This window comes from Hyaena hyaena, unplaced genomic scaffold (assembly GCF_003009895.1).
Source record: "Hyaena hyaena isolate Hyena2069 unplaced genomic scaffold, ASM300989v1 scaffold_21, whole genome shotgun sequence".
NCBI classification, from domain to species: Eukaryota; Metazoa; Chordata; class Mammalia; order Carnivora; family Hyaenidae; genus Hyaena; species Hyaena hyaena.
Window position 1 is genome coordinate 5605687 of NW_024080653.1, and position 16327 is coordinate 5622013.

The following is a 16327-nucleotide window of genomic DNA, read 5'->3' on the forward strand; positions in this document are numbered from 1 at the left end:
TGGTCAGGATCCCAGGGCGGCGGCGCCTTGACCGCCAGGAACCTCCGCTGACACGTGGTCCGCACCAGAGCCCACGCTCTACATCAGGGGTCACGAACGCATGAGGACACGGACCCGCTCGGTGCCGTCGGGAGCCTCGTGCAGGGAGGTTAGCCTGCTCACCGCCCCCCACCCCGCAGCCCTGGACCCCAGCCCCGGCCCCTCAGGTCTGCCTCGCGCTTGAAATCACACAGCCTGGAGCCTTTGCAGCCAGGACCTCTTTCACTTAGTCAATAATGCATTGAAGTTCCTCTTGGTCTTTTCCCGGCTTGGTAGCCATTGCTTTTTAGTGCTGAGTAATAGTCCACTGTTCGGATGGACTACAGGTTATTCATCTGCTCACCTGCTGAAGGGCATCTTGGATCCTTTTGTTCCGAGCATGTTTTGAGGGGGTGGAGGGGCAGAGACAGAGAGCTTAAGCAGGCTCCCCGCTCAGCGCAGAGCCTGACGCAGGGCTCGATCCCACAGCCCTGGGATCATGACCTGAGCCGAAATCAAGAATCGAATGCTCAACTGATCGAGGCGCCCAGGCGCCCGTGATCAGCTTTTTAAAAAGTAGGCTCCACGCCCTATTCGGGGCTTGAACTCACAACCCTGAGATCAAGAGTCAGTCATGTGATCCACTGACGGAGGAGTCAGATGCCCCCAACCTCCCCTCTTTTAAGTATATGTCCTGAGCACTTTTGTGCCCACGGTAAGTATAAAGCAGCAGCATCTCCAGAGCACTAGAGGACTCAGCACGGAGGGTGCAGCGTGTCACGAGCTGCGCGCTGCCAGTGTGTCCTGTGTGTCCTGGGCTCATTTTGTCACCGGTCGGGCAGCAAACCGTGGGACAGACGGGCCAGAGGTGGGTGTCGTCTTTTCCTCCTTGTCAGGAACAGGTGGAGAAAGGGTTTAATCATCTGGTGAAAGAATCCCGTGAGGCCTAACGCATGGCTCTGAGGTTAAGAGGGGCCCGGCACATCCGAGGAGCTGTGTGCTGACGCCCCGGCCCGCCTTGGACATCTGTCCACTGGTGCTGATGTCGCGCCCACCGCCCTTCTCTGCACAAAGAGCTGGTGTTTAGACCACACCACTCGAGTCACCCCCCCCCCACCACCACTTGACTGTGGCCCCTTCCAGTAAAGCTTCCCCTTTGGGGCCCTCCCAGCCCCCTCTCCTACTGGGAGCCCCCCATCCATGGCCCTTTGGAAGGGGCTGCTGGGAGCAGACTCCCCCTCTTTCATCTCCAGCCTGTGGGCACCCCATCCCTGACCTCACCGTCTCCTTTGGCCCTTGGGACCGCATGGGTTCCCACAGGAGACCACGGAGCAGCCGTCCGTGGAGACCCCAGGCGGGCCACTCAGCGCCCCCCAGGGAAGCCAACATCGGTGACGAGTGTGGGCCCAAGGTGGGGTGGGAGGAGGCCGCAGCACTGCAGATGGCACGGGCACCCGCGGGCTCTGGCCCGACCCCTCTCAGCCCCACGGTGGCCAGAAAGTGCTGGCGGAGCTAGCGGGGCCCCAGGGCACAGCCCCCGGCCTTGCTGGGCGTGAGGGCGCAGGGCCTCTGAGATTCCCCCCGTGCCGGCAACGGGTGCGGCGGGTGTGGAGCCCAGGCTGCCCTGCAGCCTCTCCGCCTCAGGTCCTTCATCTGTCACTTGGGGCTGTAATACTTGAGGGCGGCTGGTGGGGGGCGGTCACCGCCGATGTGCCGGGGGAGGGGGGGGGGCCGAAGCAGGGAGTGCCGGCTGCCTTCGGCAAGGCTGCTGGCTCTTTGTCCCCCAGCGAGGCGATGTCTGTGGTACAGCCCGCGGCGGGCAGGAACACCACACGGACACGCAGCTCCTTGCGTGGGGAACCCAGAGGCCACAACAGAAGGCGTGCGTGCATGTGCCTGCTGGGACGTGGGTCCCCCGGGACCACCCACAGGAAGACGAGCCCTGTGCTCTGGGCAGCGGGATGGGGGCTGTGGAAACGCATCTGGGCGTGTGCAGGGGTGACCTCGTGGGAAGAATGACGCAGCGCCTGCTCGAGAAAACGGTAGCTGGACAGGCAGTGTGTTTCCAGGGGAGACAGTTTGGAAGTGAGATTCCTGGGGGTGGCGCCTGCTGCAGGGGCAGGTGCTCAGCCGCGCGCGCGCTTTGAACGGCCTCGGAGTGCGCCACGTGAATGTCCCCAGACGGCAAAACAGAGACATGGGAGCTGCCATCGCCACATCGGGGTCTAACCCGTGCTGAGCCCAGGACGGGCATTTGCTGAGTGGATGAACGGGACACGAGGGGGGTCTGTCCCCAGGATGGGGTCGGAGGTCAGGGTTCCCCATGGTTGCCGCCCCCCCCCCCGTATCCCTGCTGCCCTGGTGACGGGGGAGAGGGGTGTGAAACAGGCACAGTGCCCATTCAAATAAACACGCCTGCAGGGCCAGGCTCTTTTGTTGTCTTTTCTTTTTTCATTATTAAAAAAAATGTTACAAAACAATATCATTAATCATATATTTCTTATTTTCCTTTTTTAAAAAATTAAAGTAATAAAAAAGTCATTTTATAAAATAATACAAAAGGCCAGGTGAGGCTGAGGCTGGGGCTGGGGCGGCGGGCTGCGACCCAGCGCCTCCGGCTCCCCGGGGAGGGCTGAAGGCAGGGCTGGGGCTGGCGGGCACCCCCCACCCCCAGGGCAGTGGTAGAGGGGCAGCGAAGGCTGCTGGCGGCATGGCCAGGGCCCTGCCTGTCCTAGGAGGGCAGGAGGCCAGGTGGCCCTGGGGGCGGAGCCCACGCAGCCCCGTGCCAGCCCCAGGGCCGCCCCCTAGTGGCCACTGCTCAGCATCCCCAGCAGTTTACTGGGCTCCAGGCCCTGCTGCTGGGCCACGGTCTGCACGTCGAAGCCCATGTGCATGAGGAACTGGGCCACGTTCATCTCCTGCCCCGTGAACTGATCCCGGATGGTGGGGCAGGAGGGGTTGCAGTGGGGCCAGGGGCAGCTGTCCACCAGGTGGACGGGGCAGCCCTTCAGGGGGGCTTTGCTGGCCTTGTGGTTGTCGTGCAGGCTTCTGTCCCAGCAGTGCAGCGCCCGCGGCAGCGAGGTCCCCTTCACCTGGACATCCGTCCAGTGGCTGCAGACAGAAATCCGGGCGGGGCTCACTCGGCACTGCCGCCACCGCAGGCGGGCTGACTCTGAATTCTTACCACACGGCCCTAGACGGAGGCCCTTCCTACAGAGCCAGGGAAGGGGGGTGGCGGCCAGGTGTGGGGGGGGGGGCTGTGGGTGTTTGGAGCAAGAACCAGGGATGCCATCTATCCAGGGCATGGGGACACTGACCTTCGGATGATGATCTCGTGGGAGAGGCAGGCGGGGGCGAAGCTGGCCCTGTTGGGGAGGAGACAACCAGCTTACAGTGAGCCCCTCAGCCTCTCCCCCACCCCGGTGCCCGCAGCTCGCCGTCGCTCCAGCCCACTCCCCAGGGAACCTCTCCCTGGGTCCCACCTCCTTCCTGTATCTACGGCTCTAGACCAGGCCTTGTCCCCACCAGCCCACAGGCTCCCCTACAAACGCTTGTCTCTTCCTGCCTCCAAGCCCTGCACAAAGTCCACCCCTTCCAAGCAGGGCCACCAGGGCTGTGGGGGGAGGCTGACCCGGACAGGGGAGTATTTTGGTTTTTGTTTGTTCGTTTGTTTTCTTAAAATTTATTTTAATGTTTTTTATTTATTTCTAGGAGAGAGAGAGAGCGTGAGCAGGGGAGGGCCAGAGAGAGAGGGAGTCACAGACTCTGAAACAGGCTCCAGGCTCCGAGCTGGCAGTCAGCACAGAGCCCAACGAGGGGCTCAAACCCACGAGCTGCGAGATCATGACCTAAGCGCAAGTCGGTCGCTTAACCAACTAAGCCACCCAAGTGCCCCTGTTCATTTGTTTTTTAATGTTTTATTTATTTCTGAGAGAGAGGCAGTGTGAGCAGGGGAGGATCAGAGAGAGAGGGAGATAGAATTCAAAGCAGGCTCCAGGCTCTGAGCTGTCAGCACAGAGCCTGACACGGGGCTCGAACCCACGAACTGTGAGATCATGACCTGAGCCAAAGTCGGACGCTTAGCTGATTGAGGCACCCAGGCGCCCCCCATTTGTTTGTTTAACAGGCTTCATTTCTAGAGCGGTTTTAGGTTCACATCAAAATCCAGTGGCAGGTATGGAGGTTTCTCACGTACCCCTTGCTGCCACACACAGCCTCCCCCATTATCTGCATCCCCACCAGATGGTGTGTCCGTCACAGCTGATGAACCTTCAGTGACACACAATTATCGCCCTGAGCCCAGAGTTACGGTTCAGTCTTGTGCTGGATATTTGAAGGTTTGCACAAGTGGATAATGACGTGTGTCCACCATCACGGACTCACACCCAGTAGTTTAACTGTCCCAAGCATCCTCTGTGTTCTGTGTGTCCCTTGCTTCTGCCTTTTCCGAGATGTCACAGAATCGTACACTATATGGCCTTCCTCCGACTGGCTTCCTTATCTTGGTTATATGCACTTAAGTTTTCTCAAGATTCGGAAGCCCATTTCCGTGTAGCCATGGGTAATACCCTGCCTGGATATGGCCGCTTCCTGTTTTGCCACCTGGGAGGCCACTATCTTTCTGTCAGATAGTTTACTGCCTACGTGGGGAGGGGGGGTACTCACGGCACATCCTTGAGGGTGTTTCGAAGCTCGCGGCCCAGGTTCTGGATGTACAGCCACTGGCCCTCCTGCACCGGCTGCCCCGTGAGGTGCACGTTGTCCACAGTCAGCTGGGCCTCATCAAACAGCCACTGTACCACGAACACGGGGCCTGGGGGACACAGCTCGCTGAGCCTCGGCCCCAGGCCAAGGGCCGCTGAGGCCCAGCCAGCTCCACGCAGGCCCACAGGTCCCGGTGGTGCGCTGCTTTACGAAGTGCCTCGTCCCCTCCCCCAGCCTTGGCCCGGCTCCAGGGGTGCTGGTGGCGTCCCTTCAAGCGTGGGACCGAGGAGGGGCAGCCAAGACCCCACCAAGGGTGAGAACCTGACGGCTCGGTTACCCCGCCCCCAGGTGGACCCGCCTCTGCACTCCAGGCGGGAGGAAGCCTAGACCCACACCCCTGCCCCCCACCCCGCCCCGTGTGCCCCGCCCGCGGCCGGCCCCTCACAGCGCAGGGTCGGGTAGACTTTGTAGCCGAAGAAGCAGTTCCACTCCTCGCCATCCTTGAACTGGTCCCGACAGCGCTCCGGGACCACCCCGTTCCAGTACCTGCGCACCGGCAGTGGGTCAGGCCGCCCCTCCCTCCGGGGCCCCTCCCCCTCCCAGGCTCCTCCTCCTCCCCAGGCCCCTCCCCCTCCCCGCCGCCCCTCCCTCCCAGGCTCCTCCTCCTCCCCCAGGCCCCTCCCCCTCTCCCCGCCCCTCCCTCCCAGGCTCCTCCCCCTCCCCTGCCGCCCCGCCCCCGCAGGCCCCTCCCCCTCCCCCGCCGCCCCTCCCCAGGCCCTCCACACCCGAGCGGGCGAGCCCAGGCGGCAGCCCCGGCTCCGGCACCTGATGCCGCGGCGTATGGCCTCCGTGGGCGCGCAGGTGACGGTGTCGACGCAGTCGGTGCGGCGGTACTGCTTGTTATCCAGGAACCAGCCCGAATCAGCCAGGCCCCGCACCTGGATGGCCGGGTAGCCCAGCTCCTCCAGCTGCTCCGCCACGCGGTCCACGTTCAGCAGCACCCCGGTGCCCCCCGCGCTGCGGAGCAGGCAGTACGTGAGGCCAGGTGGCCGCGGTGGAGCGCTCGCCACCCCAGAGCCTGCCCTGCCCCAGCCTATGCCCGAGAAGGGGCAGGGGTCCTGATGCGTCCTGAGCTGCCGGAACGTTCCATATTCGGGTGCAAGACACACAGGCCTTTTGGGGTTCCAAAGGCACGAGGGGCTGGCAGAGCTCCGGCCCCTGGCCCCAGGGTGCTAGGCTAAGTGGCAGGTCACCCCACTTCCTCCCCTCCTCTCTCCCTTTCTCTTTCTCTGATTCAGTTTCCTTATCTGAAAGCCAAGACAAAATACATGGCCTCAGACCCCTTCATGTATTCCACCGATGCCCTCGGGCCCTGCGTGGGGTGCAGCCACCAGGTGTGATCAGGCTTACAGGGACCCCAGGCCTTGGAGAAGGTACGCGCGTCCTTCTAGCCCCTAAGCAGCAACCTAGGCCACTGTCATCCCAGGCTTCCCTGGCCCCCAGCAGCCTCGGAGCCCAGAGCACCCTCTGCCCGGCACCGGGGAGCCCAGCCCCCGTGATGCCCCAGCAAGCACACTCTTCCGGCTGCGTCCCCAGGCCTGGAGGGGCGTGGGCCCCCTGGAGCCCGAGGCCCTGCCCCTCCTCACCCTCCACACCCCTGCTCCCACCACACCCCTGCACACACGCCCCCGCCCTGCCTGGCCCACCTGCTCCCTGCCAGCAGCAGCACCTTGGCCCCACTCAGCCCTTTGCCCAGGAGCTCTCGGACCACCTCCTGGATGATGAGGGCGCCCATGAAGGCGTACTCGTCTGCGGGGGGAGGACAGTGGCTTCACCCGGGGGCCCGGACAGGAGCAAGGCCTCCTAGCTCCAGCTTGGAAAGAGGAGGAATTCTAGCTGGGGGTCTGGAGGCACTTCCGGGGGATGGGGCCAGGGGCTGGGGTGAACTGGACAGGAGCTGCCAGGTGAATGAGGCATGGGGGCCCCTCCCCAGGGAACACCCGGGACCGAGGACCCCCCGCAGGAACCAAGCCAGCCCCGGACAGCAGGCAGTGGGTGCTTGGCGCAGGCGCCCTGGGACACACTGTCGGGGTGAGAAGGGGTTACAAGACAGGAGCCTTCTCCCTCCTGCCTTGTGCTTTGGGGGCAGGGAACAGAAGGGAGGCAAGGGACTCACTCTTCTCAGACTTGGATGAAGCCCCACTCCAGACGTCGCTGGAGCAGTAGGGGATGAAGCTGTGACAACGGATGGTGTGAGCTTGCCACAGTCCCCTGCCGCCCAAGGCCCTCAGGAAGGACCCCCCCAGGGAGGGTCCCGAGGATGGGACCGCCTAGGAAAGAGCTCTTGGAAGACAAGACCCTCCCAAGGACCGGCCCTCCTGGGAAGGACTGCCCCCCCCAAGGAAGGACCCTCCCCAGGGAGGAACACCCCCCATGGGGCCCCCCAGGAAAGAAGCCCGCAAGGACAGGAATCCCTCACAGGTAGGAACCCTCGGGAAGGAGCCCCCCGGGAAGGAGCCCCCAGGTAGGACCCCCCAGGTAGGAGCCCTCGGCCCCCTCTTACACCATGTTGGCGTTCCACCAGTGGGGGTTCTCCTCTGGCTGGGAGGATAGGATCCCTGTGCCTGTGTGGGTGGAGGGCAGAGACAGTGGGTCTTCCTGTCGGGAAGGGGTGTGTGGGATGGGGGTACGGGATGGGGGGGTCCTACTTGGCCACCACAAGGAAGTAGGCCAGACTAGTCACTTGGACGTGACCCTTGACCTCCACCACCCGGCAGTGGCTGCTGTGACCTAGGGACGAGCGGCATAGAAGCAGCCATGGTAAGCCGCCCCCCACCCGCTGCCCGGACATTACCTGCGGAACAGAGTGAAGGACGATAGGTGGGTGCTCCCTGACCTTAGAAGGGTGAGAAAACTGGGAGATGGGCACGGTGGGGGCCTTCCTAGGGCTCTAGAGAGTGAGGAGGGCGAGGGTTCTTCCAGAACTTGGAACCGTCAGCCTGCGGGCGGGAGCTGGGCGTCAGGGACTCGCTGACCTGTGCGGGTGCGCGGCCAGTCTCTGGAGCTCATGAGGCGCCGCATGGTGTCATAGCGGGAGTCGCAGTTCTCTCGGTTGAAGCAGTACCAGCCACCTGCGGGCACAGCCACCGTGTCAGGGCCCGCTCGCCCAGGGGCCTCGGCCCTCTTTGCCGCCTCGGCTCCGGGGACGCACCTTCCAGAAAAAGGAGCCACCGCCGACTGCCCTTGGATTCCTTCAGGTAGTAGCTGCAAGGAGGGGGAGGGGGACGGGCGGAGCGAGTGGTCAGATGGGGCCGCGGGACCCAGCTCTGGGGAGGAAAGGGTCATTCCACCTGTCGCCCGGCGCACGCGCCGGCCGCACGGGGGCGCCAGCGGCCAGGCCCCGCGGAGCGCGCGCGGCCCCGCCCGCAGCGGCGGGTCCCGGGAGGTGGCGCTCGCGGGGCGGGAAGGGCCTCGAGGGGCTGTGTGGTCCGTGGAAAATCCCCACGGCCCGCCCCGCGCGGGACCCGCTGTAACCTTGGCGCCGGCGGCTGGGCGCGGGGAGGGGGGCGCTCTCGCTGGGCTCGGGATCTCCCGGGACGCGCAGTGGTGCTTCGAGACCGAGAGGCACCCCCTCTAGAGGGGTGTGCGTGTGTGTGTGTGTGTGTGTGTGTGTGCGCGTGCGTGTGGGGCGGGGGTCCTGTGACCCTCCCGGAGGGCGTAGAAGGGCGCGGGGGTCACCGAGGCCCGACCTAACGTCCGGTGCTCGGGCCGTCGACTAGCTGAGGGTCTGGGGGCGTCGGCCCCTCCGCGACGCTCAGCCTCCCATCCTTCCTTCATGTACATCGGGGCGGAAGAGGGGTGAATGCCGCAGCCCGGGTGCTCCCCTTCCCTGCCCTCTGGCTGGCTGGGATCTCAGGTAGTCCCGGCAGCAGCAGCGGACAGACGGGGTCGTGGTGGAGCTGGGGTGGGGGTGGGGGTACGACGGGGCTCTCCCCGCCCCGCTGCGTCGCCTCCTCCTGCTGGAGCCAGGGCCACTCGAGGACTGCCATCTCCCCGCCCAGAGAGCGAAGGACGCGAGCAGTAGGGCCGGGCGCCGGTGGCCGAGGGGTCAGTGCCCGGCCTGGCCAGACGCCAGCTCTGCGAGCGCTGCCCCCGCCCCGCCCCACCCCTCCCCCCTGCGGTCCCCGCCCCGGCCCCTCCGCAGGGCCAGCTCCTCTGCGAGCCCGACGGGAGCCCTCTCCCCACCCTCCCCGCCCCCACTCCCTGGGTGGGGGGCGACGGGCGCAGAGAGACTCCGTGGTCCGAGGGGGCACGGAGAGGCGGCCGGGGCCCGGCGGGGGCGCCTGCGGGGCGTGCGGCCGGGGCGGGCGGGCGCAGGCCTTACCCGGCGGGGCTGCCGTCGTTGCAGGTCACCGACGTGTTGAGCAAGAGGTGCAGGCGCAGGTCCTCGTTGAGCTGCTGCGCCGAGCAGGGGTACAGGGACTGGGCCAGGCTTTTGACCTGCGCCATGAAGCTGTCCATGTTGCCCTCCACGGCGGTGAAGTCCAGCGGGAAGCTCTCCACCGGCGGCCCGGCCGCGGGCGCCGCCTCGGCACGAGGCGCGGAGGGCGGCGGGGGCGGCTGCTGGCCGCGGCGCCGCCAGGTCTTCCTGCCCTCGCCGCCCCCGGCCCAGTGCAGCAGGCCCAGCAGCAGCAGCACGCGCACCCCTCGGCCCATGGCCGCGCCGCTCGGGCCCGCGGCCACCTGCGGAGAGCGGGCGGCCTTGAGGCAGGCGGCGGCGGCGGGGGCGCCGGGCCGGGGGCGCCGGGCCGCGGGGCGCCGGCCGCGCCTGCCTGCGCGCCGGGCTGCCCGCGCTGGGCCCGGCAGAGGAAGCGCGGGCGGCTCGGCGTCGAGGCTCCGGGGGGCCGGGCGCCGTCGGCCTGGGCAGCTCGGGCTCCGCGCGCGGCCGGCGAGGGCAGCGCAGGGTCTGGGTGCGCTGGCTCCGGCCCGCGCCAATGAGCGGCGGGGGCCGAGCCTGGGCGTAGTTTGCGGGGGCCGCGGCGGCCCGGGTGCCCGCGCGTTAGATGTGCCGCCGCCGCCGCCGCCGCCGCCGCCGCCGCCCGGCTCGGCGGAGGGGGAGGGGGCCGCGCTCGCTCTTTTCTTGGCGGAGGCATCGCCTTTTCTTCCCAAACCGCAAGCCTGACGGAGGGGCCTGGCCTACCCCGCCGCGGCCGCCGGAGGCGCTCCCGGCCCGGCTCCGTGGGGGGCAGCGCGGCCCCCGCGGTCCCGGCAGCTCCTTTCCCCCGCGGCCGGCCCGGCGCCGCCGCACCCCGCCCGCGGGAGGCTGGAAGGGGCGGCGGGGGGCGGTGTGTGCCGGGGGGCGCCGCGGGCAGAGCCGGGCTGGTCCGCGTCGGGACCCCGCCTGCCGCGCAGGGGCCGGGCCCGACGGGCCGGGGGCGCAGGGCCGGCGCGCTCACCTGAGCCTCGGGGCCCCCCCTCACCCCGCCGCCCGGGCTCAGAGCTGCCGGCGGGCGGCCGGGAGCCGCGGCCCGCACGCACGCCCCTGCCCCCCCCCCCCCGCCCCGAACGCGCCCGACCCCGCGCTCACCGCGGCGGCCCCGCGGCCCCGGCTCCTCGGCGTCGCTCGCCCCGCGCCCGCCCGCTGGGACGCCGGCTCGGCTGCGCTCCCCCTCTGGCGCTGGCGCGGAGCCGCCCGGGACTTTTATCCGGCGGGGCCCCCGGGATCAAAGCGACGGCGGACACAGGGCCCCGCGCCGAGGGGCCGGCGGCAGCGGCGCCGGGGCCTCCGGGAGGAGCGGACAGGTGTGGCGCGGGGCCCCGGCGCCCTCGGCGACCTGCGGGGAGGCACCGGGCGCCCCGGCACGGCGCCACGGGGGAGTCGCCCGATCCTGCGCCTGGATGGGCAGATTCTGGGCGGCCCCGCGAGGCAGAGGGGCCAGAAGGGGCGCTGCCACTTACCGAGGTCGGCGGGCCTCGGGGTGGGGTCCTGGATCCTCCCTGCGTGAGTCCTGGCTGAGCGCTCCACGCTGAGGACCCCCAAGAACCTTTCCCTGCCCCGGCCGCCGCTGGGAAATGGGGAGTGGGGGGGATCGATGAGCCGCCAGCTCGGTCTCCCCTCAGTGACCCCCAGTGACCTAGTCTGGCCCATCACCTCACCTTCCCAGCTACCTCACTGAGGACAGAAGGAGATTCTTTCTCAGAAATCAAAACGGGGTGGGGGGGGTCAGGTGTTTGCTTAGGAGGCTTCCAGGGTGGGTGGGGAGAAAAAAAGCATTTCTTCACCCTCCACACCCACCCACTGCTTTAGTGGAGCTTTTCTCCTTTCCCCTCCCATCTACAGCCCAGAGGATGCTGTTACACCCATTTTAAAGACAGGGAACAAGCCTCGCCTTTGGGGACAGGGTCCAGAGCTGGGTCAGGCAGGGCTTCCTGAGCCCCTCTCCTAATTCAGGAAACCGGGGATGCTGCGCCCAGAAGAGGCACCCACAGCCCCTCCTGGGGCAGGAGATTCGAGGCTGGCACCGCACCCCGCCTGGATCGGGCCGGCCCCAAGTGCTCTCTGTCTCTCTCGCCAGGCCCAAGGCTGAGTGCTGAGCTGCACACACAGCGGGCAGCTCTGGGCAGGCTCCCAGGAAGACCGAACAGCGCCCTTGAGAGCTGGTGTTTGGGCACTTGAGGGATGTGAGGTGCAGTAAGGGAACCCTCAAAGCCTAAGATGAGTGAGTCTTACTTATCTCACTGGAGTCATTCAACTAAGGAGAGGGCAGGCTGTGTGACAAGCACGGGTCCTCCCCATGGGCGCCTTCAGGGCAGCTGTGTATCCGTTTTCCGGATAAGGGGAACTGAGACTCAGAGAAGCTCATAGACGTGCTGAGAATGAGCTCTGTTCACTCAGAAGCCCACTGGCCGCACCCCCGTTGTTGGGTGAGCTTAAAGGCTTGGGACTGGCCGGCCAGAGGCAGTAGCTTCACACACAGACTCCATCCAGGGGGATTCCACCTGCCTGCCCCGCCCCTGCTGACTTAGGTATTGGGGAGAACCTGCCCTGGGGCCCCATACCTCCAGGAGCCTTTTACTCCAAGTCCCAGGCAGGGAAGGTTGGCTTCCAGCCAGACGGCGTGACTGGGTTGGGTCGCGCTCCACGCTGACCCGGCTCTGAGCCATTGCCTGGCTGGGAGACCCAGGGCAGGGCCTGTGACCTCTCTCTGTGCCTCCGTTTCCTCTTCTTTAAACTGGGGTAATGACCGTACCTCTATCAGAGGTTCTTTTGTGGGATTATGGGAGCCCATGCGTGAAAGTGCTCAGCACGACTCGCGGCCGGGATGGCAGTCAGGATTGCCAACGAAACTCCAGGACGAGGGGAGAGCGTGCATACTGTACCCGCTGGCGTGTTAGCCTGCACAACGAGCCCAAATGAGTTCCTGTTTTGGTTTATCCGACATGACTAGCAGAGGTGCCAACTTTCCCCGGAACGCCCCTGCCCGTCTGCGTGCGTGTCCGCCACCATTCCTGCTGCCTGCGACCCCCTGACCTGTCGTGGCGTTCGGCTGCTTTCACTGATCTCAGACGCACTGGCTGTGTCCTCGCGCTGCTGGCCCCTGACCTTCTGCGCCCCAGACTCCTCTACTCAGAGATTTCAGCTCCTGAGCTCTGCTGGGTCCTCCCAGGACAGCTGGGCCTCTGCTTCGAGGCCGACGCACCCAGCCCAGCGGGCACTGAGAAGGGCAGAGCCTGGTTGGACAGCCACGCGTCAGATAGCACCTCGCAGCCCGGAGGACGGCTGTGGTCAGAAACACGGGAGGCAACAGGTGTGGGCGTGGACAGACGAGGCAGCCACTGTGGGTGATAGTTTGGTGGCTCCTCGGTGGATTAAACACAAGTCTATGATCTAGCCATCCCATGCCCAGGTACGTTCTCAACACGATTGAAAACAGGTGTCCCAACAAGAGCCCGTATGGGACTGACTGTCCGTGGCAACGGTACGTACCGTCGTCAAAAGGTGGAAAGCCCAGATGTCCACCCACAAGCGAATGGGTGGACGAAATGTGGTCGATACGCATCACGGAAGAGCGTTTAGGCGTGAAAGGGCGGCGCTGACTCACGTTCCATAATGGACGGACCTTGGAGACCCAAACCAAGTGAAAGAAGCCGGATACAAATGGCTGCGTATTTTATGCTCCCATTCGTGGGAAATGGCCAGAATGGGCACATCCACGGAGCCAGAAGGCCGGCTGCTCGTTTCCAGGGCACGTGGAGGAATAGGGAACAAGGGCTGATGGGCACGAGGTTTCTTTTTGGTGCAGCAAAAATATTCTGAGATCTGTCTACGTGGCAACTGCACCCTGTGCGTGAACTCGATGTCACGGAATTATACACTTTAAAGTGGTTAGTTTTAGGTTATATGAATTTTACCTGAAAAGCAAATGAACAAACAAACAAACAAACAAACCCTAAAGCTCCGGTGGGTCTGACCCATGGCGGTCACCATGCTGGACGTAGGACCCCACAGGACCGAGGATGTGTGCCGGGTAAACTGAGTGCCCAGGGTGGAACAGGGTGGGCTGCTCTGGCTCTGGAAATTCTCCCAGGACGTGTGATGTGCATCTCCCCACCTTGCTCCCTAGATGGACGTCCAGGGGCTGCATGTGGTGGGGATGTAGATGCAGGACCCAGTGCCTGCTTTTCCCAGCCGAAGGCTTGGTTTCTCATCTGTGAAGTAGAGACAAGAACAGTACATGCCTCCCAGGGTCGTGGGAACACAAAACGAGGCAGGTCCCGCAGAGGCTAATGAGCATGCGATATATGATCGTCCACGGGGACTAAGGTAGACTGAGGTCATGGGCATGAAGGGCTCATGGGATGTCTGGAGGGCAGACACTTAGGTCTGGGGCAATGAGCAGGAACAATGTCCCAAATCTCCCGCCCGCGGTGGCCCGCAGACCAAGGACACCACAGATGCGGGACGCGGGGCTCACCCCTCCCTGCCCTCTCCCCGTGGCCATTGCTTTATTCCTGCCTCCTGGCTTCCTGGCGCCCATTCAGGGGGCAGGTGCTCTTGGCTGAGCTTAGATCTGGTGTGTGCTCGGCTGCAAGGAAGCTGGGGAAGTGAGACCCCAGGGGGACTCTGTTTCCTTAGGAGGGGCGTCCCCAGACATGGTTTGGAGGTGCAGGGGTGGGTGCTTGGGGAGGAAGACATGGGAGAGGGAGCTCACCCTCAGGTGAGCACACGGGTAACTGATGGGAGCCGTGTCCCACGGAGAAAGGCAGTCGGAGAACGAAGGAGCTGGGCCCAAGCTGGGCAGGTTCAGGGCCCAGGTCGGCCGAGGGCACTGAGTGAGAGAGAAGAGGGCGTGGTGGAGGGCAGTCAGTGGTGCAGGGGGTCCCACCTGAGGGACCCCTCAGGCCAATAGGGCAGCCGGAGGGCTGGGCCTCCAGGACCTCAGGTCATCCAGCAGCTGCGGACCCAGTGCCCTTGCCCAGATGTGGGACCGCCCTGCACCGCACGGCCGGCTCCCTCCTGGGGCCTCTTGAGGGCCCTGAGTCTGGCTGTGCGTCGCAGGAGGACTGCTCTGAGCCCCAGCTGTGGCCTGCCTACCGTCTGGGGCCCAGCTGCCGCCTGCCCTCCTCAGCCGCCTCCCTCGCTCCGCCACCTGGGCAGCCCCGCACCCCAGCTGCTGGCCTCTGCGGCCCAGGAGGGCAGACAATCCCGCTGCCCCCCTGGGCTTGCTCTGCGGGGAGGCCCTGCTCCCCAGCCAGGCAAGGGCCCATGTCCAGCTCTGAGCCAGGGAAGGGGTCTCAAGGCCAGAGCCTGCAGTCACATAATTTAAACCCCCATTTGGTTTCCCCAGGGCCCCCCACCCCCATTCGTTAGCAGGAACCCCCCTGGCCTCATATTCCAGGACCGTGATTCGCAGAGTGCCTTGCCTGGTGCAGGGCTGGGTGGGTCTAGGCCCTTCATGGACGCTTCTAGGCCGGATGCTGGGGCGTGTCCTTCCCGGAGAATCAGGTGGCCATTTGCAAGCCTGCCCCGAGCAGCCTTGGGGTCACCTGGCGGAAAGGACTATACATATCCCTTACCCCAGGATTGAGGGGACACAGGAGTTAGAGCCCCATTTGTGTACGGACGAGAGCCCCCCGTCCCCCAGGGTTCGAGAGGAAGCTACATCATAGCGCCCCCTGTGACCGCCCCGACCCCACAACGCACCAGTGAACAGAGGACGGGTGCAGGCTTTTCTGGCCCCAGGCTCAACCCCTGAGGGCCTCGGGTCCCAGGGTCATTTGGCAGGACCAGCCTGCCTCTCAGCTCCCCTCCCCCATCGTGCCCTCCCCGCAAAGCCTGGGCTGCCTGGTGGAGGATCCTGGCCGGAGGACCGTCCCAGACGCTGGGCTGTGGCTGCCCCAGGCTAACTGGAGTGTCGTGGCCTGAGTGGGAATGGCCACGCTCCACAGCTGGCTGGAGGAGGGGGATGGGGATGAGAAGTGCTTCCTGAAAACCTGCGGGGATGGGGCTTCCCGGAGGGCCGCAGGTGCCCCTCACTGTCCGGGTGGGGAAGGGGCTCGGGTAGGTCACGCTGCCCCGGGGCCCCCTGGGGAGAGCAAGAGCCGGCTCCTCAGCTCTCCCAGCTGCTGGCTCCTTCGCACCCTAATGAGCTCCAGGCCAGCTGGTCCCCATCCCTGCAGCCGGCTGGTCCCCGGTGCCTGCGCAGCGGCTGCAGGCCAGGGAGGCCAGGCCGTGTGACCTTCGGCCCGATCTCCCTCCCACCCTGTGATCTGCACGTGGCCTCTGGGGAGGCAGAAACAAACCCTCAGATCTCATCACTGGGAACCTTTCAGCGCCAGCGACTTCAAAGGGGGCAGCGGGCGCGGGGGCGGCAGATGCTTCTCTTAAAGGGCCACACCACTTTTTAATTCAAAGCAGATCCTGGGAACAGCTGTCTAGCTACCACGTCGGAGGAGGGAGTTGGAGGGAGTTCGGGGCCAGAAGGAGTGGGAAGGCGGCAGTCCCTGCCGTCCCCAGGGCCCGCTGCATTCGCTGCTCGCCGCTGGGAACCGTGCGGGGGTAGGTAGGGACAGTGTCGGGGCCGGAGACACTCAGGCGGCCGCTCCCGTTTTCAGAGGAGGGCACTGGGCTGAGCGTGGCCACTCTGCCAGCCAGCCGGGTGGCAACTTAGAAACTCAGACGTTTCGTGAAGTCAGTACTACGATCATTCTAGCATGTATGTGTGTGAACTGACGTTCTCAGCGCCTGGGGACCACCAACCTCAGCTCCGCTGCGGGTGGGGGGGTGGGGGGGGAGCGTTCTTGCTGGCTCACCTGAGCCCTGTCCCCAGGCTGTCTTCTGGGGGTGGGGCAGATGACAGAGGAGACAGCCCCAGGACCCTCAGGACATGGAGCAGAGCCCTGGGAGTGGATGCTGGGAGGTTGCCAGGAGTCTATGTTTCATCCTCTGGCAGTGAGAAGTCACTGCCTTCATGGTAATACGGATAATTTCCAGAAAGATCTATGTTGTAAAATACAGTAGGCTGGTTAAGTTAAAAATGCCATGTCACTACAATCACGTACGCATATGCATGAACACACACACGTGTACATTTTTTTTCAGTAT

At 65.1% G+C, this 16327-nt stretch overlaps 1 protein-coding gene across 1 annotated transcript; it reads right to left on the reverse strand.

Annotated features, from left to right (window-relative positions):
- Positions 1-2586: 2586 nt before the first annotated feature.
- Positions 2587-9438, reverse strand: NOTUM (notum, palmitoleoyl-protein carboxylesterase). The gene is made up of 11 exons (XM_039226509.1): positions 9107-9438; positions 7934-7986; positions 7758-7853; positions 7286-7346; positions 6899-6957; positions 6429-6531; positions 5548-5739; positions 5168-5268; positions 4684-4831; positions 3336-3383; positions 2587-3129 (listed from the first exon to the last, which is right to left on the reverse strand). Exons 1-11 carry the CDS (start codon positions 9436-9438, stop codon positions 2823-2825), a joined length of 1500 nt encoding a protein of 499 aa, XP_039082440.1. The 3' UTR covers positions 2587-2822.
- Positions 9439-16327: the final 6889 nt, after the last annotated feature.